This window comes from Mesitornis unicolor, unplaced genomic scaffold (genome assembly GCF_000695765.1).
Source record: "Mesitornis unicolor isolate BGI_N332 unplaced genomic scaffold, ASM69576v1 scaffold26151, whole genome shotgun sequence".
NCBI classification, from domain to species: Eukaryota; Metazoa; Chordata; class Aves; order Mesitornithiformes; family Mesitornithidae; genus Mesitornis; species Mesitornis unicolor.
This window is the reverse complement of record NW_010166145.1, coordinates 2992-24039: the sequence shown is the minus strand read 5'-3', so window position 1 is coordinate 24039 and position 21048 is coordinate 2992. Positions and strand designations below refer to the sequence as shown.

The following is a 21048-nucleotide window of genomic DNA, read 5'->3' as shown; positions in this document are numbered from 1 at the left end:
CTGTTGTTCTTCAGTTGCCTGTACATGTTGCATATGGAAGCAAACCTGCAGTAAACCCCATGGTTTTCAACAGGACAAAAACTACTGCAGATGAAGATGAAAGAAAATCCATTTTAAGAGTATGATTACCAAAATCATACATTCAGAAGCACACAGTCCACAAGATCCAGTTATTTTCTATTTTCTTGTTGAATACAGTAGTAAAATCTATTCCAAAGTAGCCCTTTTCCAATAGGTCTTCAAGTTAAGAGGGTCCTAATGTCTAATCTTTTACTAAGCATTATTTTAATTCTGTCATTTACAGTCACATTAAAATGTAGGGCTTTATTCATACAGGCAAAATTTCTGAATCCAAATGCACTTTGAGCAATGTATAAGGCAAGAGTAACTTGAGGACAACTGATCTGTAATCCCTGAATCAGATCTGCCAATTAATGGTCAGCTCCACCAATTTTCACCTGGTATTAGGGGGCATGCAAGTCATCACTGCCACTTCAAGTCAAAATCCAGAATTTGTCTTCCCCTTCCTTCCAACAACAGTTCATGTCAACTTGAATTACACATGCACAACACAGACTCAAAGCCTTACTCTGCAGTAAGCAGGTCAGGTTTATTTTTCTGCTGTGAGCTGTTTTAATAAAAAGATTGGAATGCTAATTCAGCCCTTCAAGTCCCTATTAGTTAAGGGCCTCTGGGTAGTGCTTTCTTGGCCCTTTGAGAGAGGAAAAAATAAAAGCAAGCAAGCAACTTGGCTACTACAGAGTAAATCTCAACTATGCTGAAATGTTAGGTTTTGCCAGCTCTCTTATTATACAGCTTGTTTGTGCAAGTCACAGCAAAACCAGACTCAGCTTGTGCTAAGGAGACAGCACAATGCTTCACAGTGTGATGTTATTGCCTGATAACCATCAAGAGGAGGCACAAAGCAATGGCAATGAAAATGAAACAATGAGGAGCAGTGAGGATTGGACGAATTCTGAAATTCAGCAAGAGTTGCTCCTCTGGGATTAGAACCACCTCACATTTTCATAGCCTCCTCAAGAGAGCCCTTTTCCATCCTTTTGTATGGCCATCACCAAGTCCAAATCACACAAGCCTCTCTACAGACTGAGAGTTTTCCTTTGAAATTTGCTGAAGACTTTAACAAAGACAGCTTTAGGTCAGTTTGTACCTTTCTTTACTCTTTCTGGGCACACTGTTATTTTGCAATATCCCAGCATTCTTAGATTGAACCATTGTAAAGGGAACTTTCAGGCATACTAAAACTCTTAAGAGACAAACCTGCCTCTCACAGTGCATTGCCTTCATGTTAGTTCTTTGGGATAATGTATGTTTTGGCACTGTAACATTTCTTTTATCAGATAATTCTTCCAACGTTCTGTGCATGGTGACTCTCTCCTTGAGAAACAGCCCATCGTTTCATACTGTACTCCTTACCTGCTGGGTTTCTTGAGGCTGTGGGGATGTCTAGGAGAAAAGGAAGCTTTTCCAAACCTGGTTAACTACGTAAAGTTTTGTATTGACTCTGCACCAATGAATTCAGGTTCATATACTAAAATCCTTTCTCTCATCTTTATGTGATACTTAGAACACTGATACAGTTGTTGGAATAATCCTCTCTGACCTGCTTCAGATTTCAGAGGCTTTTCATCTGGCATCTTAAAAGACTGCATTTCCACTGAGGAGAGTGACAGAAGTAACTGCTGAAGGAACTAATTTCTGAAGAGCTTATTCTAAATCTTGGAAGATTCCTTTATTCCATTAAAATCCTTTCATTATGAAGAAGACTGCAATTGAAAAAGAAATGAGCACATTTTAACATTTTCTGCCTTAAAAATGGCTACTAAAATTAGTCCCTTTGATAACAATTTCAAAGAACGGCAGAAGATTGGCTTTGTTCCCAAGATGAATATGTTGTTAGGACAGTGTGAGATGCCATCAATGGCAGAAGGCTGTAGCAGTGGTTGTTTTGTAGGGCTGAGGATTGGTTTTCCTACTTGATGTGGTTCATACCCTCTTCAGTATACGTGAGTATCAATCTGGTACTTAACCACTCCCAAGTTTGTTATTAGGGCTCCTGTTCTGCAAGGTTCCCTTTTCCCAATCTGCCTGCTGGCAGACGCCAGCTACAATGCAGTCAGACCGCGTCTGGAACACACCTTGAAAGCCTGCCCATGCTTGGAGAGAGAATATGAAAGTGAATGAGAAAGTGCACAAATGAGAGAGAAAGAGAGGGAGAATATGAGAGAGAAGTAGGGGAGAGGGGGGAAGCAGCTCTCTATCAGTAGAAGAAAGCACAATAATTCCACTGGTCTAGTTTCTGCTCCCCCTGTATACTCCTTGGCTTGCCAGGGACTTAAATTGACTCAGCACAGGCATGTTGCTGACATGGTCAAAGCCTTCAGCAGTGAAATAAATCTTGCCCTAACAGGCTATGTCCTGTTGCAACACTTCTCCTGCTGTTCTACAACCTGATGCTGAGGTTATCAACATCACATTCACACTTCCTCCTTTCATACAGAACTTTTCATGGACCTTCCAAAAAGTATTTGACATTAATCTTCCCTTGGATACCCATGCACCCCAGTGCCATCACCACAGGAGAAACCTTTACACAAGTAACCAGTGACTAATGCCACTCAGCCTTAAGGATTTAAGTAGAATTCCACCTTGAACTCACCTGCAGAGTCAGCGGTACTGTTTAGACTTCACTTGGTGCTAGCTTCTGATAATCCTTACTTTGAAACTTGAACTCATTGGCATTGGACGCTTGTTCTTGCCTGTTACTGTTTCCTGTTCCTTTTTTCTGAAATGGCAAGATGGGACTTTTCGTTCTGGATGAATCAAAACTAAATCTGAACAACTTCTGATATTTCTTCTTTTCATAGAAAGACTGGAAATCAAGTAATAGAAAAAGATGAGGAAAAAAACTAAGTACTCAACAGTTTTTTTTCTAGATTTCACTAGGAGGGGATATAGTGATTTTTGTGAGGACAGTTCTAAACAATTGCTGATATTAACTCAAGCAAAGGTCCCAATTATTTAAAAGCATCTCTTTTTTTGAAAGACAGAAAGAGCAACAGCTCTCATAGCTGAGACCAAACAATATAAGTTAGTCAGGAGGACCACAAGCCTTTCAGCAGGTATGTGGGAACAGTGTATACCACACAGAAAACCTAATTATTCCTTCTCCACCAGGATTTTACAGTAAGATAACTGTTAGGTATGTTTTGCTGTTTTCTCCAGATCAATCATTTTAGTAGCAAAGGCAGTGAGTAGTTAATGGAGTAAGTGATGACTATTGACCTGCAGCTGACGCCCAAACACGGAGTTTGGCATTAGCAGAGATCTGGATGGTACCAGTGCTAATAAGCTACAAGTTATTTACAATAAACCTGAGACAGAAACCAAAAAGGCCCATTACCTTTGTTGTAAAGGCTGTACCACAATAAAAACTCCAAAGGTACATTATGAAATGCATTTCACTAACCAAACCAGCTGCTATTTTTTTTATTGCAGATCACAATAGTATTTGCAAATATGTGCAAAAAGCATCTAATTTGTCTAACATAATTTTATGTTGTTAGAGGTTTTGTTTGCTCTGTTTTTAATCTAGTAAAACAGGGTATTTCTATTTCATCTTATTGCTGAGAACTGCTGTTAGACTGCCTACCTTAAGGCAAAGAAAGTATCATCCCTTATTTTTTAACAAATTTGTATTACTGTGCAAATCTAGTGAAACTGATTCTGTTTGCTGTAAGAAGGACCAAATGCAACTGAAATTTGTGACAATTTTTCTTAATTTCACACAAACTCAATTTGTTCTCCTCCTACATCTATCTTCCTTTTCCTGCTAATTTGTAAATTAGAATGAAACGATGTCGTGCTATCAGTGAACCCCAGACAGTTTGAAGATAACCTATTTCTAGCTGTTTGCGTTACTCACAAATTGCTAAACTTCAGCCTCAGATACCTGTAATCTTTATCTTGCATCTCTATTCCTAATTCTTTATTCAGGGTTGAAATACAATTTTATTTAGGCACTGACTTAGATCAGCAAACATAAAAGCAAATGACTTGATGGAGTCAGTGTGGCACTTTCAATTATTTTAAGCGAATGTTTTTTTCAATTCCTGCTAAATTTAAGGCACTATAAAATGCTTTGACCCTTTTAAGTCAGGGTCACATAAGTCCAATTGTCTTGTTTTAATGCCATTTCTAGCTACCTAATTAATTTCAAAAGAAAAAACTAAATGCTATGAGTTATATGATGAACTGGATCTGTAGTGGGGGTTTGAATCACATTATCACATAACCTCTCAGCCGCATTATGAACTGTAAACCTCCAAATCTTGGTGTACCTGGGGATTTGTGTCCCTGATGGCTACTAATATTTTGGTCATTGTTATCTTTGCACATGTGGGTACTGGTCTGTCATTGAAATCCACCACATAAGGCTTGCCAGCCACATATCCTATATCCAAATCCAGTAACTTGCTGTAAATACACGGGCCAGAAAGAGGCTTTGTAAGTTCAGTCCACAGCCAGAGCAGGTTGTTATAGATAATTTTGCTCAGAAAACTAATTTATCTAATTTTGCAGTTCAATAGGCCACATGAAAATTTTGTCACTGTTAGAAGGCCTCCCTACTATCTTTCACACATACATATATATATATATGTTAGAAAACCTATAAATTTGTTCTTGCCTACCTCATTTATTCTTCTTGTAATGTTGCCCTTTCATTTCAGTTATTCTTTTTTTATTTAAATCAGTTCCTTGCCTTCTCCCCCCCCCCTTATTTTATTTTGCTTTTTAAAGAGCAATGATTGCTACTCAACATTCATCAACTGTTTTCCCTCTGTTCTCATAATGTATTCAGTTCCTCACAGGAAAAATAGCTGTCTGTTCACATTTCAGAGATTAGGAAAGTTTAAATATTCATGATGATTATTTAGCACTTCTGCTGTTTATCATATAGAACCTCACTACTTAGTAAAACATCTGTACATGGAAAAGTGGGGTCATCACAAAATGAATATTTAATCTAAATAGAAAACAAATAAGCAAGCAGTATCTTTACTGTTTTTACTCTGAAAAGTACTAAAGGTCTTGAGGTTTATTTTGTTGGTGAATTTCTCAAATGTCCTTAAATCTTTTTAGCTTCTTGACTGACCCATCCATCCCTTAGGGGTTTCAAACAAGTTGTTTTGATACTGACAATTCAAAATGCCTTTTCTTCATGTTTTCTAATTTAACGCCTCGTTTCCAGGCAAGTCAATCTCTTACTTGTAGCTAGCTGAAAAAGTCAGCCTATCATTTAAAAATGTGTCACAGTTGGCATAATTTCTGTAAAGCATTTTAAGATTTACTGGCAATATTGTATAAGAAATGCATTAAGCTTTACATACAATACTCTATCTGTTTTGAGATTAGGCACTGTTTAGTTACAGCCATATAACAGAGATACCAAAAAAGAGGAAATCCTTATCACCTACTTCCATCCTAAAAATACATTGTGAATTATCTCTTTTTAGGGAATCAAAAAACCTTTTACTGAAGTAATTAAAGCCAACATTGGAGATGCACATGCAATGGGACAGAGGCCGATCACCTTCCTCCGCCAGGTAAGAATATTATAAAATATTGTCTTTTTTTTATTAGATTACTAAGAATGCCTTAAAATCTGTCTGATATATCTATCAGTATAAGTGATTCCCTAGATGCACTTAGACTTAAAGTAGTTCTTTTGTAAAGAGTTCTGGAGTTCAGTCTCTCCAGAAGCAACTTGTGTCCATGACCCCTCGTCTTTTCCATGTGGCTCCTTATGAAAAGGGAGTCTCCATCTTCTTGGTAGCCACCCTTTATGTAGTGGGACCTGGTGATAAGGTCCCCCCTAAGCCTTCAATTCCCAAGGCTGAACAGGCCCAGTTTTCTTAGCCTTTCTTCATACGGCAGCTCTTCCAGTCCTCTGATCATCCTCATTGCCCTTCCCTGGATCCTTTCCAACCTGCCTGCATCTTTTTTGTATAGCAGGGACCAAAATTGGACACAGTACTCAAGGTGTCTTCTGACCAGTGCCAAGTAGAGAGGGATAATGACTTCTTTATCTCTGCTGGTGATGCCCTTTTTAATGCAACCCAGCATCCTGTTGGCTTTCTTTACAGCTGCAGCACACTGTTCGCCCATGTTGAGCTTGTCATCCACCAAGACCCCCAGGTCCCTTTCCACAGGGCTGCTCTCTAGCCAGGTGGAACCCAGTCTCAGCTGCGTTCTTGGATGATGTATTCCCAGGTGCAAGACCTTACATTTGTCCTTTAGTCACTTTTTTAGTCACAATTCTTTAGTCACTGTCCCACAAGATGACAACAGCCTATCTATATTACACCATGTAAGCATAAAAATGAGAGACTGGACTAAATTACGGTGATCTCAAGCAAGACCTCTAGATTCCCTCATAAACTTAATTCTGCTAGGACATGTTTCTACTTTTACTGTGTTCTATATCACCACTTATTTTTTAATTAAATATTTCCCACAAATTCAAATTATTAATAACTATAAGTTATTTTGGGGAAAGATTATTAGAACATACAACTAGGACTTCAAAATTTGATCATATTTCTCTGTTCTGCTCCATATTTAAACTCCTGATTTCTTGTCAATGAAGTGGGCTAGTAATACACAAAGGGTGGAGGATAGAGCTCTTTAGAGATAACATGTATAAGTTGTGTTTGCACTATGCATATCTCACTTGGACTACAATCTTCACTGTCTGTAATACAAATAGTTAATAATTCTATAACTGTTTTTATCAGCAGAACTTGTAAGCACTACCCTTAAGAAAATAACTGCAAACTCTTCATCAATAACCTTTGTTTTAATTTAGCTAGTTATTTGTGATCTTCATTTCCAAGGAAAGTTAACAGTAATTTTACCAGCTTAAAGTAACCATTGACAGGTCGCCAATTTACATTTTCTTGGCACTCTAGGTAGTGGCACTGTGTACATACCCAAACCTGCTGGACAGCCCAAGTTTTCCAGAAGATGCCAAAAATCGAGCCAGACGGATCTTGCAGGGTTGCGGAGGAAACAGCTTAGGTAAGTGTCTGTTTCAGTTGCTCCTGTTGGTACTGGAGTCATCAAAGATTCTTTCAGTATCTGCAGTGCTGAAATTTCTTAATTGTGTTTTATATGATTACAAGCAAATGGGAGATGGCCTAGGGCAAAATGATAGGAGGAGAATTCAGTGTGACCTACTGATAAGCAGTGATTAATAGTGCAGATTTTTGATGAGACTTATCACAGAACAGAACAAGATGAGGATTACGCAGTGTTGTGGTTTATACAGTTGCTCTATCACCCAATGCCTCCTTGCCACCTGGGGAGGGAGTTGGGAAGAGCAAAGGAGATTCGTGGGTTGAAAAACAAATATATAAGTAATAAACTAATATTAATAACAGTTATAATATAAAATACACAGAGTTATACTCAGCCAGTACTGTGGGGGAGTAGGCCTCAGAGGTTGGGCCAGTAAACAAGTCCCTCTCAAGATATCAGCCATGAAGAGGGAGCAGGAAGGAGAGGAAGAGGCAGAGAAGTGGGAAGAAGGGCCATCCCCAGCAAACTCCCCAGTTTATAGTGAATGTGACGATGATGGTATACATAGTATTAATTGGTCAGCCTGGGGTCACCTTGGGGTGACTCTGCTAGGTTTCCATTCCCCCAGCCTCTCCAACTTTATCTCAAGAACTTGAAGACCTTGAACACTGTGGCAACCTGCACACCAGTATTAGCTGAGACCTCTAACAAAGTTTTTATCAACTTTGTTTCCATGAAACAGGAACAAAATTGCAGTTTTCCTCAACAGAAAGCTGACTCTAAAATTCTGTCCCACTAAAACAGGACACACAGTTAGGGAGCCCTCACCACAATTACATCTAGGCATAAACCTAAACAGAATGCTGACCTTTTTGTATTAGAAAAGTAAGTGGCAACACTACTGAAGCTTTGGTACTGTTCACATGACATCTGTTGATCCTGGGCTCTGACAGCTGTCTCTCCTACTAAGTGTAGGTGGGGCTGTTTACAATTTTATTATCTTTAAATCTTTCTCTGCCAAGGAGTTTACTGTTATGATGGTCTCAACAATGTATATCCATCTCAGCTGATCCAGTTCACAGTCCTGTATCTTAATTTTGAACCATCAGTCCAAGTACGTTTTTCGGGATATAAACTGGGGTATCAGAAACTCAGGTACCAAGGCAATAATGCTCTGCAAAGGGAAAGCTGCACAACTGAAAGGTGGTATGTTGTTCCTTAGACTTGTAAGTCCTTAGACAAGTCCTTAGACTTGTTGTTCCTTAGAACTTGTTGTTCCTTGTAACTGAAGATGCCAAAGCCCTATTTCTCCAGGGTAAAATAACCCTGGAAAGAGCTAAAGAACACTTCAACCACTGTTTCTGCAAGAGTATACATATAACATACACATAAATAAGTGCTAACCTGGCATATTCAGTAGAGAGGAAATGGAAGAGGCAAATTCTTAAGCAACTGTACTGCCTACTTGTACCTGGGAAATGCCGCTAGAATTTCTACTCTGCAGATAGTGTTACAGCTGCTGGGTACCACAAAGAATCTGGCACACTTAATTACCTTCTTTCAGGTAGGCTAACAGGGACATTTCAGAGTATGCCTTAGAGTAATTGGCATATTTCTTAATCTTTGTGGTTGTAGTGCCTATTTGTACTGGCATATTTTGAGAGCAGGTGCTGTGAAACTTACTAAAATAAACAAGACCTAAATAGTGGTTACCTAAGCAGTTTTTCAGCCTTGGAGTATTCCTAACAACACTGTCAAATACAGAATCTATCTTATCTTTGCCTTTTTTGCATTGGTTTTGTTTCTACATGTAGAAAGGTCAAAATACATATATCAAAACTGAGAAGTTCCTCTAGCTCCATTAATTCCTTTCGTGGATTACTCTGGAACAATTAATCTACATAGTACTGGTTGTCCTGTAAGAGTTACTGGGGACACATTTGAGTTTTGCCTCAATTGTTCTTTGTAGTGATTTTCAAATTCAGGTACGTAGTAAGAGTTCTCAGAACGCTGGGTCTTGGCCCCATTCTGGAGTGAAATGAAAGGAATTCAGCCTAGCATGATATTTCAGAAAAACGTTGACCCTGTTCAAAATCCCCTTTTCAGCAGCAGATCACATATTTCAAGTAATCTGGATTGGCTCAGTAGATGTTGAGGACGTAGGCCTGAAACAGTTGAAATATTCAAATAAGATGATTATTCTGAATACATCCTTTTAATTTCAGTGGATAATTTGAAGTTCTGTAAGTCACTGGAGTCTAAATTATCTTTTTTCCTGACATTATATGTACGAAGAACAACTGCCTTTCTAAATTCCTGAAAAGTAAAGCCACTGTAGACCTCACTGATCTGCTATACTGGTTTATGCCTTCTCTCCACCCTCCCTGTCCCCAGTATCGTGTAACAGCCCCTTCTCCTGGCCTCAGTTGCTCATCAGCCTCTGTACAGCACTCCATAAACACGCAGTCTGAGGCAAGTGGATGTGCAGCTGAATGGAAGTTACTCCTATCACTTACTGCTGTTCTCTTCATGGCTGAGGAGAAGTTTGCTTTCTTGGGAAAAAAGAAAGGTCAAAGACTGATCCCTGCATGTCGCTTATATATGCACATGCAGCTTTTTGGGTTGGGTTTGATTTTTTTATTTATTTGCATCCCAGTGCAAACAGATGGATTCTAGTTAAAGCTATCAATTGAGTAAAATTAAGTGTAGAAGACCTGAAAACTGAATTCAGGTCTTCTGTATTTCCTCACTGAGTCATGGCACTTAGGCCTCAATGGAGCACAAGACAGAATGACAGCTTAGGTTTGTTCTCCTACTTTAACAGCAGCTTTCTAGCTGCAGTCAAAGACTCGCGTATAGACCCTATAGAATTTAGTCCTGAAAAAGTAAACGTTTAGGACATGAGGGAACTTTGTGCCCTGAATTACCGTTTTGTCCCATGCAATTGTTCAGTACTTGCCGAGGTTCTCTGTCTTTATGAATTATGCTTTCACAGAAGCATTATCAGGCAGACTACTAGCATATAACTGAGGGATGAGAGTTAAGTCAGGCACAATTATTCCACTCCACCCAACAAGCAAAGAAGATTCTGCAGCTTCATGACAGTGTTCTAAATTAGATGTACACTTGTCACTTCATCATCCATCAGTCTTAGGTTTCATAGCTTGAATTCATTCCTTACCTTGACTTACTTTTATTCTTTATTTGCTGCACGTGCTCAGTAATGAGGCACACAGGCATCTAACATCTTTATTTAACATTATTACTTGTGCTCTGTAAACTGCATATAAGACTTACAGATTGGGGTGATCCTACATGTTTATGCTACAAGTAACTGAAAAGAGGCTGTGGGAGATGCTGTGGCAGGGAGAGAGAAGAAGTTTAGGATTTTGGGAGTTTCAGACTGGGAGAAAATGGTATCGTATTGCTTTCATATTGCAAATAGAAATCTGATTTTTGTCATGGATTTGAAGAAGTTCTATTGCTACCTTTGTTCCTTGTTCCCCTTACTTACAGATGCTGCTGACATTCTGAAGTGGTTTTCAACATAAAAAAGCAACTGGAAGATAGTCAAAATGGGATTGCCACCCCAGTTTGCAAAGTAGACTTTAAACCCTACTTTTTACCAATCCAGTATATTGTTTTTGTATTTTAGTGGTACTTATTATAGTTGTCTAATTCCAAACAAATTATTTTGCTCTATGAACAAACCAACTCCCTTTCCTACTCCTTGAAAAAAACCCAAACAACAAAACAATCCTGGGGATCCAAAGCTCTCATATATACAAACTACTTCATACAATACTAGCTCAGGAGTTTTGCTAGCAAACAGAAAATCTGATGTTCATTGTTCTCAGTTCTCATCTCATTCTCTATTTTTCACAGGATCTTACAGTGCCAGTCAAGGTATAAATTGCATCCGTGAAGATGTTGCTTCATATATTGAAAGAAGAGATGGAGGAGTTCCTGCAGATCCAGATAATATATATCTTACCACTGGGGCAAGTGATGGCATTGCTGTAAGTGTTAAAATTAAACCTGTCTCTTCTTGGTATAAACTATAATTCATCAGTCACCTTTGGAAATACAGATCGTTGTTGAACATCTGGTCTCACAAACTCCCGTGAGTTCAATCTAACGAATACTGAAGTCACATTAAGTGGATATCCAGTACACTCAATTATGTGTATGATGCCAGCTAAGAAACAGGGACATGAAGACAAAGCCTCTTAATATACATTAACTTGTACCTTTTGTAAAACTAGTATAAACTACATAGGTGCCTAAATATAAATTTAGGAGATTCAGACTGTGCAGACTACAAAATGGTGTCCTTAGTGGTTAAGATGCATAAGCACTTAAGAGGGTATGAAGGAGTGGCAGAGAGAAGAGGCAATGACCTCAGAGGTGTGGAGTCTCAGCAGCTCTTCTTCCTAGTAAGCTCTCTGCTAGTGCCTGTTAATGTCAGTAAAAATCGCAGAGATCTATTTCAGTAGCCTCCTTGTTTAGGAAGAACTCTACATTTTGGCTTCAACCAAAGTTCAAAGATGGTCCTTAGTTAAGACAGGAATAATTGTCTCTAATAGATTTTTCCTTTACACAGGCATATTTACTGATGTTACAACAACCAGCAGTTCTTTGCTTTTATTAAGGGAGCCTTTTATAGCGTGTTTGTAAAAGGTTTTTTTTAAATGACATCTAGTGGCAGAGTTCAGAATGACAGTGTTCTGACATGAACAGTTTTTGTAGTTGGCTTTCCAGAGTTTATGATGCCAAGCGTTATATTGGCAGCTTGTCAGGAATGGCAGCATAGCGTATCAAATCTGTACCATGCTTATTTGATTTCACCAGTGATGAAAAGTCAGCAGTACAATGAGTCTCATTATTTGGCACTTCCAAGGATAAAACAACTACTGTTTCATAACTTGGGGGCAGAGGGTGTTAGAGAGTTTTTAAATTTGCATTTGGTCCTGATTATACATTTTGGATGCTTGGTATTTTTAAACTAGTGGTGGGTACAGAATTGTGCTGATTATAAATCATTAGCTTAGCAGCTGAGTTCGTATGTGATGAGAAGCACAGAAATATTTTTTTCTAGAACAAACAAGAAAATGAAAGGATATTGCTGTTCTATCTGAAGAGCTATTTTTGTTTTGACACTGTCAATTACATGTTGATAAGGATGCCTGCTTTGATTGCACCTGTACTTCAAAGTTCTCCCTTGATTATAAAGGCAAGAAATCTCTCCACTTCCTGCACCAAATGCACTCTTTTATTTAATTCATGTGTAAAAAGCCTACACATAGACACACACAGCCAGCCATTGGGCACAGGTAAATCCTCTCGACTGACCTTAGCACAAGCATTACATTTCTGTATGTGTCTTCTGGGCATAAACTAAATATGACACATTACATTTCCATACAAAGACATGCAGACTTTTGATCTCTTGTGTTATCTGAAAATGAAACCATAATGTGAACCTCTAGCTTTGTTCCCATCTGGCCGAAAACAGGGTCTCTCCTTTCCAAAGAAGGATCTCCACAGACCCTAGTTCTAATTTCTGGTTTTATTTATTGGCCTCTAGAGTTTAGTGGGATAAAATGAGTGGAAGACAACAAGCAACAACTAGCTGAGGCTTCTTTGCTTACAACTGGGCACAGTAGAAAACGTATGATCTTGATATTTCTGTTTCCAACTTTCCCTCCAGCCCTGTGCTCAGAATGTTTCTCCTAAATTTTGCAGTTGATCTTTGGAGGCTGTGACATGCAGAGGAATTCTGTTAAGCTGAGTTAGACCATCCTCATTTAGCCAGTAACTTCACTTGAAATTAAATGTCCTTTGATATGAGAAAAGGACTGTATGCTTCTAGAATATAAATCTACCTTTAGATTTTTTAAGAAGGAAGATCAGTAACTTATTCTAGAGTATGATATTAATTCTGGTGTGTAACCTTTTTTTTTTTCTTTTTAATTCCTACTTTTTCCCCAGACAATTTTAAAGATCTTGGTCTCAGGAGGTGGAAAATCCCGAACAGGAGTGATGATCCCTATACCACAATATCCCTTATATTCAGCAGTCATATCTGAACTAGATGCTATCCAGGTGAACTACTATTTGGATGAAGAAAATTGCTGGGCTCTAGATGTGAATGAACTTCGCCGTTCTTTGAACGAAGCTAAAGCATATTGCAATCCAAAAGTCCTCTGCATCATCAATCCTGGAAATCCCACAGGTCTATATCAATTTTGTTTAATGGATGGGTTTTAAGACCGTATTCTTTCCCTCTTTCATTCATCTGACATTGCAGGCAAATCCTAAATACCTATCAAATACATAAAGCTGAATTCTAGACATCATTGCTCAAAATAGGATGGTATGTCATACTTTTAGAAACTTATTTTCAGTATCATGGAAATCCAGGTATTTAGGAAGAGAGAAGGGAGCAGGTTCACTTCACTGGATCCCACTGCTTCCACTGAACTTTTGCAGACCTGTGGAATGACTTTCAGTAATTTTTGGTCTTTATCAAAGTTTTTGTCTCTAACAGGCCCTGTAGCTTCTTGCCTCTGAGAGGCAATGACTACAGATACACTACAAACTCAGTGGCAACCACTGCCTCCCTCAGAAGAATTTATCTTTTTGAATAGTTGAGGGTACTTAGTGAGAAACTGGCTCCCACTAGTTAGTTTGAACTAGCTCCCAACTAGCTTACTATGAACTCCAAAGCTACAGCTATTCGTGCATGAGCTGGTCTCTGTGAAGCAGTATTTTGTCTTCCCACAGTCAGTGGGAAGCTTCCTGTATAAGCACAGAAGCTATATTCCTGCAGAAACCCTGGGACTCGTATAGGATTAAGTAGAACCATAAACTGCAAACAGTGTGACAAATACGGAAAGATCAGGACTCCCTTCAATCACTCTTTGCCATGTACTGACAGGAATCAAACTTTCAAATAAGATACATTTGCTTCAACCTACTTGAGACTATGAGGACAAGACAATTTTTAATGTACCATTATACACATCAATATAGTATTTATTAGCATTATTTTGCATTGCTGTTAATGACTTTGTAAAGAAGTTAACAAAATTTAAAGGAGAATAAACAGCTGTAAGCAATCTGCCTGCTACTTGTCAGCAGAACTGCAGTAAAAACCAAATGTGTATCTATTCTTAGCTCATTGCACTTCTGAAGTAAGGTGGCTTGAGTCAGTAAGTCTTCCTTGAGTCACGAAGGTACAATGTCAATTTGTGTGGCTTGGCTCACAAACAGGAACACAAGAATTCAACTCCTTGCTATTATCTGTCCAATTTCTGATTAAACCACACAGTGAAATAACTTCCCTTTGCTTAACCATCATGCATGTGAGTATTTCGGATGATGGGTTACACACAGAGTATTATTGATTAGTGATTGATAACTGTGTCTTATACTTTCTTTGCTTAAGATGGACTAAGTTACCTCGAAAAATAATTCCTTCAAAAATGTTCCTTAATTTCACACTTAGTGAACTGAATTCTAAAATTCAATAGCACTTTATTGAGAAAGAGAGATATCTTATTGAGAAGCTAGTAGTCTAACTAGGCCTGGGTGAAAAGATTTTTATATATATGCTCCATTAACTTTTTTCTTGCTTTAAAAATCAAACTATAGGACAGGTCCAAAACAGAAAGTGCATTGAAGATGTGATTCACTTTGCTTGGGAAGAGAAACTTTTTCTTCTGGCTGATGAGGTAAAGGAATATTCTGTTTTCTCAAAAGCACAGCTAAGAGTATGCATATGAGGTGTAATATTGTTCCATGTGTGGTATTGGTATTTTTCAAGTACAGGCAACAGATTCTCTGTTATCATACTAAGATATGGACAAACATGCGAGATTCTTCTTATCAGAGGATTAATATGAGAGGTGGCTTGATCTGGATTTGAACTAGAGAGAAAGTTTAGGGGACACAGGTAGGAGACACAAGGAGGATCTTTGCTGGAACTGACCTAAAACCCTATGTGATACTTGGACCACTTCAAATGAAAGAATCAATTTACAACATACAAGTAAAGGTTAAATTATACAAAGCAGCTCACTGTTCTTCCAAAAGCTAAGTATGGCTACATGAGATAAATGTATCATTACAGTAACTATTACCTAACAAAGAACCTTGTGTCTTCTAATGGCTTTAAGTTTTGAGTGCTAACACTGTTTCTTCAGTTCAGATCTAGCTCTCTAAAAGGCCGTCTGTTATCCTTAGTTGGGGGAACAGAGCACATTAATGTCTTCTGACTGTTCAGGTTTACCAGGACAATGTGTACTCTGAAGGATGCCAGTTTCATTCTTTCAAAAAGATTCTATATGAGATGGGACCTGAGTACTATAACAATGTTGAGCTGGCCTCTTTTCACTCCACCTCTAAGGGATACATGGGCGAGTAAGTATGCTTCAGGGTTTTTTTATTTCATCTTCCTCATTAATCTGGTTGGATAGCTGTTTCATGTTAGTGACTTGAAGGTAATCCAGTGTCTTCTATTAATTTTAACTATTAAGAAAAGGAAAACAAGCATTTAAAGCACAGAGTAATGGATTAGCTCAGTGGTTTTCAAAGTACCAAATAATAAGTGTATCTATTTCAGATACCTAATGCCTGAGTTCCACAAAGCTGAAATCCTACAGCCCTAAACCTGACCTGTAAGAAAGGAAAATATGGTCTCCAACATTCATGAGAACAGCTCGACAAACACTGAGATGTTTGATATTACAAATGTTTGGGTTTGGCTGTTCTGGGGAGGAAGAGATGGAAGAAAAATAATTTCCTGATTAAATTAATGCTGCTACAACCATATGCTCTTGTTCTGAAGAGCAAACAATCCAAGTCAATTGTTAACTTGCCTGACAGCAAAGCTGCATGTACACAGTTTTCTGTGTATGTGATACTAGAGCTTAATGACATAAAATTTAGCTCCATCTTAAAACATTATCAGTATAATAACAGCTGTTTCAACAACCTTGTTACATATTGCAAGATCCTCATTAATTGTCTTTCTACTTCTGCAGTTACTTTCATTGCTTTTCCAGTATTTATGCACTTGAGATTAACTGATCTTTTCTCTTCACTTTCATCACAGATGCGGCTACAGAGGAGGTTACATGGAGGTCATTAACTTGCACCCAGAAATTAAAGGGCAGCTTGTTAAACTGCTTTCTGTCCGCCTCTGTCCTCCAGTCTCAGGACAAGCAGCAATGGATATTGTAGTGAATCCTCCAGTACCTGGAGAAGAATCTTATTCGCAGTTCATAAAGGTCAGCAATAGCACACTTGTTCTTCTGTGCATTCCCTAAACCTATCCTAAGTACTGTGAACTCAAATTATACACAGAGACCAGACTTCTTTCCTTTCTTCTCAGACAGTCCTGTAATAACACCAGTTTACAGAACTATGCAGCATATTTTAAATTAACTCAATATGACTACCTTTAAAAATATTTTTTATTCCTTTTATGATTCCTTTGTTTAGGAGCCAAAAAAAGCTAAGAAGGCATTATCACATCAGCTTTCTTGCTGATAAATTCAACTTTTCTCCCAAATTTAGCATGACAAAAAATTACTAAATAAGCTTTGCTTTTACTAAAACCTAAACAGGCACGTAAGTTCAAATACAGTTATAAAATCAGCCTTTTTCTTAGGTATCCAATGCCTCTATATACTGAACAATATGGTATTCTGTATTAAAGTGTACATATAGTATCTCACTTGTAAAAATGAACCTGAATCTGGCTTAAGAAATTACAGTACTGACCCAGATCAAAGGTTCAGCTAACACAATCTCTATAAATAGCCAAGAGTGGATGCTCAGAAGGAAGAATGCAAGAAGAGGGCATGCAGAGAACTCTGCAGGTTATTGCCTGTCTACAACACTTTGTAGCTGTAGCCTGCTAATGCCTTTTTTGCATTACTGTCTGCAAGAGTATGACGGGAATTAGGAACATAATTTGCTCTAATAGCAAAGCCCTAAAAGTGCTTAATTCAGGAAAGGCTTCTTGAAGCATCATAGTTTTCTCTGGTGTTTTATTGCCACTTCAAGTATGTCAAACTAAACACCTTCCTTTTAAACAGGAGAAGGAGTCTGTTTTGAACAATCTTGCCAAAAAAGCCAAACTAACAGAAGACATGTTTAACAAGGTGCCAGGAATTCACTGCAATCCACTTCAAGGAGCTTTGTATGCTTTCCCACAGATCTTTATTCCTTCCAAAGCCATTGAAGAAGCAAAGGTCAGTCAGTCATTTTAACCCCAACACATTTTAACCTTTACTTGCTTGTGCCTGCCACTTCTCACGATGAATTTTCATTCCAGAGATAGAGTGAGCTCACGTAGTTACAAAAGCAGTACTTCATTGACTACGTATGATCTTAAATATAACTTGACTTTTACTTTAAGGGAGGGAAATAAAACAGAGCATTTCACCACACTGGTAAGGCTTCCAGTTTGAGAATGTTACCCAAGGACGTTGGTGTTACACAGATTAAGTCATAGGGCAGGCAAGTCGCTAGACCTGTGCAAATTCCATATTGCTGCCCATGCCCGCACTAGGTAGGCCAGCACATGTGACGGGGATTGTGAATGCGGTGTGCCACTGACCCTGCAAAAGAAGCCCCATTCAGCAAGTGTGGGGAAGAGGGAGGGAGGTTTCCTTACAGATTTCACTTCTGTACAATACCTGTTTGTATTTGAGTCAATAAGCTATATTACCACACGACGAATCTCTTTATTCCTAACTAGAGCTCTATTACCTAATGTTTACTATTCGCTTTTTAAAAGAAATTTTATCAGCGTAGCTGAGGACAAAAACAGGGCTGTTTTTCAGTTGATTATTTGATTAGGCATATAATCTGCATGGATTTAAGAACCTCCATAGTTATTAATCAGGGGACTTTCTAGTCAGCAGATAATTCAGGAGAAAAAATAATAACTGCCAACAGAACTGGAACACACAGCTCTCAAATTAATTTCATCTTGTCAAATGTCAGTGGATTAGATTTTTGTAAATACAATTTTCAAACTTTTGACAAAAAGTTACAAGCAAGTCAAGGAGAAAAAGAAAAATATCTAAAACAGTTCTTTTGAAGTGAGTGTTTTGTGTGGGTTCTTCAGCCTTCTTCCTCCATGAAGTACTGTTGTTTACTTCACAGTGTAAACTGTCCCATTAGCAATTGTTCTTCAGCTTCTTCAGTAAATAGAATAAGAAACCAATAATGTAAGATAAGGTTTCTGGAAGAAAAGCAATCATGAAATTCTACATATTTGGAATATTTTGACTTCAGTAATTCCAAAATATCTGTTCCTATAGGCTCATAAAATGGCACCTGATATGTTTTATTGCATGAAACTTCTGGAAGAGACCGGAATATGTGTTGTACCTGGAAGTGGATTTGGCCAAAGAGAAGGAAGCTACCATTTCAGGTACAGTTTCTGTTTGTTTAAAATCAATTGCACTGTAATAAGCTACGTACCATAAGCTAAATACTTTCTCTTCTGATTAAATACAATAATTTTTATTTCAGTTTATGTTCTCTCACTTTCTAGTGGAAAGTGGACTGGCAGCTAGGTTGAACACCCGATTTGCTGAATGAGCTATTCAAGCTTTTAGTGTTTACACAGCTTGCTGACTTTTTTTTTTCTATCTTTAGACATTGTTTGAAATGCCTTCTCCACAAATACAAACAATAATAATAGCTTATACTCTAATCTTAAAGTTGGCTGAGGCATTACAAAAATTGCTCTGCTTTCTTCTGTGGGGAGAGGAGATTAAATAGTGCTTCCATATGGAGAAACTGCATGAGAGATGTGTAGTAACTTCCTGATAAATCTGCTCCTTAAACATGCTGAATAACTCTTCACTTTACCAAAACAAGATGATGGACTAAATCTTCCAATACCAAAACTGTGAACATAAACTCTTCCTCTTGCTTCCAATAAGCAGCACTTTACTCCAGCCGAGCCACTGATAGCCAGAATTTATCATGAAATTTCATTGTGTTTTGTCTGAAGCAACGCAACAGTGCGTTCCTTCAACCATGTGAGTTCTGCAACGCAGATAGCGGGGTGCACACAGCTCCAGGAGAGAGCTGGTGTGAGCCCACTCCTGTACCAGTGTGGGAAAAATGTTCTGTTCTGTAGTTCTTGCATTCAGTCTCGCACACATACTCAATGTGATTTTCAGATTATGTAGAAGGAGAAAAAAAGGGACTAAAAACTGCCATGTGGGATGTTGCATTGTTTTAATGCTTCTGAATTAAGTTTTCAATTAAAAAAGAAATGAATATGTACTCATAACTGCCTGCTCCTAAAGCTCAAAAAACTGAGTATAATTTTGTGTAACCACCCCAAAAATGTGAGCTAAGTTCCTGTTATTTCTTACTAATAACCTTTTTTGTCATTCAACAGAAAGTAACAGTTCTTGATTTCCTATATATTAACCTATTGAAACAAATAGCTCCAGTTTAATAGTATAGTTCAATTACAACATAAATGCAGAAAATAAGAGAATCACATCAAAACAGTTGATTAAACTTAACACATTCCTAGCTGTGCCATGAGATTAATAGAGATCTGTGCAAAGATCACAGTTTAGTTTGTTTTGAAGATAATGTGGGGTTATTTTTTTTCTTCCTCTAAATATTATTTTTCAGAATGACCATTCTTCCTCCAGTAGAGAAGCTGAAGATCCTACTGGAAAAAGTGAAAGACTTCCACATAAAGTTTCTTGAAAAATATGCATGAAACTGCTGTGGCTTTTTCCCCTCATTCCCTCCCCTTCAAGGCAAATGCAGAAAATCAACAAAGGTGTGCTGAGAATGTGCTGTTCATCTAATTTAACTAAATTCAAAATAGATAGAACCAATCTCAGATACTGCTACAACTTATTGGACTAGTATATTTAATGTCTGGTATAGATGACATCGTTACACCAAGTTTTTTTTAAGGGGAAGGGGAGAACGTGAAGAAGGTGGCAGAAGAGTCAGTAAATGATTTTGTGCCTTGATTGGAAGTTACATTTGTGAACTGTTGTATCAGTAGGCTGGGGAAGGGAGTTGCCCATTAAAATTACTACTGTCAGGGGTGGGGGGGAGGGTTAACAAAACCAAATGCCAAGAAATGCCAAGAGCAATTGCTTAGCTAGGAACATGTTTCCCATCTTAAAATTCTGCTAATCAAAAATTCAAAAGTCTACATTACAAGTATTGTTTGGTTTATTTTTTGTTGTTGTTAAGTATGATGTGTTCTCCAAATCTGATTAAGCTTGTAGGTACAGTGTGTTTATTTAAAAAACATATTTGGCAGATGTGTGCAGATAACTTTGAGCTTCTGATAAAAAGACATCCTGCCATCACAGCAAGTGAATAGAGTGGAATAAACAGTTTTGATCAGAGGAGTGAACATGGTATCTGCTTGAACCCTATTTTTCTGAAACCGAAACATAATGAGGAATATTAGCTTCTTATTCATGTGCTGTTTCACACATTATCCCAGCATAAGATGAGAGGACTGAACACTTCCTCTCATAAGAGCTCCATGAGTCCCCTGTTAACTCACATCTTTTATATACACGGAACATAGTTATGTCTCAAAGCAGATGTGAGTACAGTCAGTCCTTTCAAGTAGGGTAAAATACAACACTACTTCAGAATTGCTTTACCTATGGAGAACTTTTGTTTGGAACCACATGAGAGACCCCTTAACTGGCTAAAATCCAGCTTGAACTGGCAAGGACTAACAAATGTTGTTACCAGGAGAAATGCCAGGAGTGGTTTCTAATGAAGAAAAAGGTATTTAAAGGAGAATGTCTTGCACCAAGCATAAAGATAACAATGGTACAGCTCGGTCTTGAATCTTCCACAGTCATACTGCTGGCTGAACCATCCTGAGTGCTTATTAAAACCCAGATAAACCAGGTG

At 38.0% G+C, this 21048-nt stretch overlaps 1 protein-coding gene across 1 annotated transcript; it reads left to right on the top strand.

The window, feature by feature from the left end:
- The first annotated feature begins 243 nt into the window (after positions 1 to 243).
- On the top strand, positions 244 to 20084 carry GPT2 (glutamic pyruvate transaminase (alanine aminotransferase) 2). The gene is made up of 11 exons (XM_010194869.1): positions 244 to 252; positions 5538 to 5627; positions 6993 to 7101; positions 10987 to 11120; positions 13093 to 13336; positions 14758 to 14837; positions 15389 to 15525; positions 16220 to 16394; positions 17208 to 17363; positions 18441 to 18553; positions 19783 to 20084. Exons 2-11 carry the CDS (start codon positions 5595 to 5597, stop codon positions 19871 to 19873), a joined length of 1272 nt encoding a protein of 423 aa, XP_010193171.1. The 5' UTR covers positions 244 to 252; positions 5538 to 5594; the 3' UTR covers positions 19874 to 20084.
- Positions 20085 to 21048: the final 964 nt, after the last annotated feature.

Excerpts from the sequence above, each read along its gene's own strand:
- GPT2 (XM_010194869.1), top strand. The coding sequence starts at position 5,595 with ATGGGACAGAGGCCGATCACCTTCCTCCGCCAG. Across the intron at positions 11,121-13,092 it reads GGGCAAGTGATGGCATTGCT|ACAATTTTAAAGATCTTGGT; the intron begins GTAAGTGTTAAA and ends CTTTTTCCCCAG. Across the intron at positions 13,337-14,757 it reads CAATCCTGGAAATCCCACAG|GACAGGTCCAAAACAGAAAG; the intron begins GTCTATATCAAT and ends ATCAAACTATAG.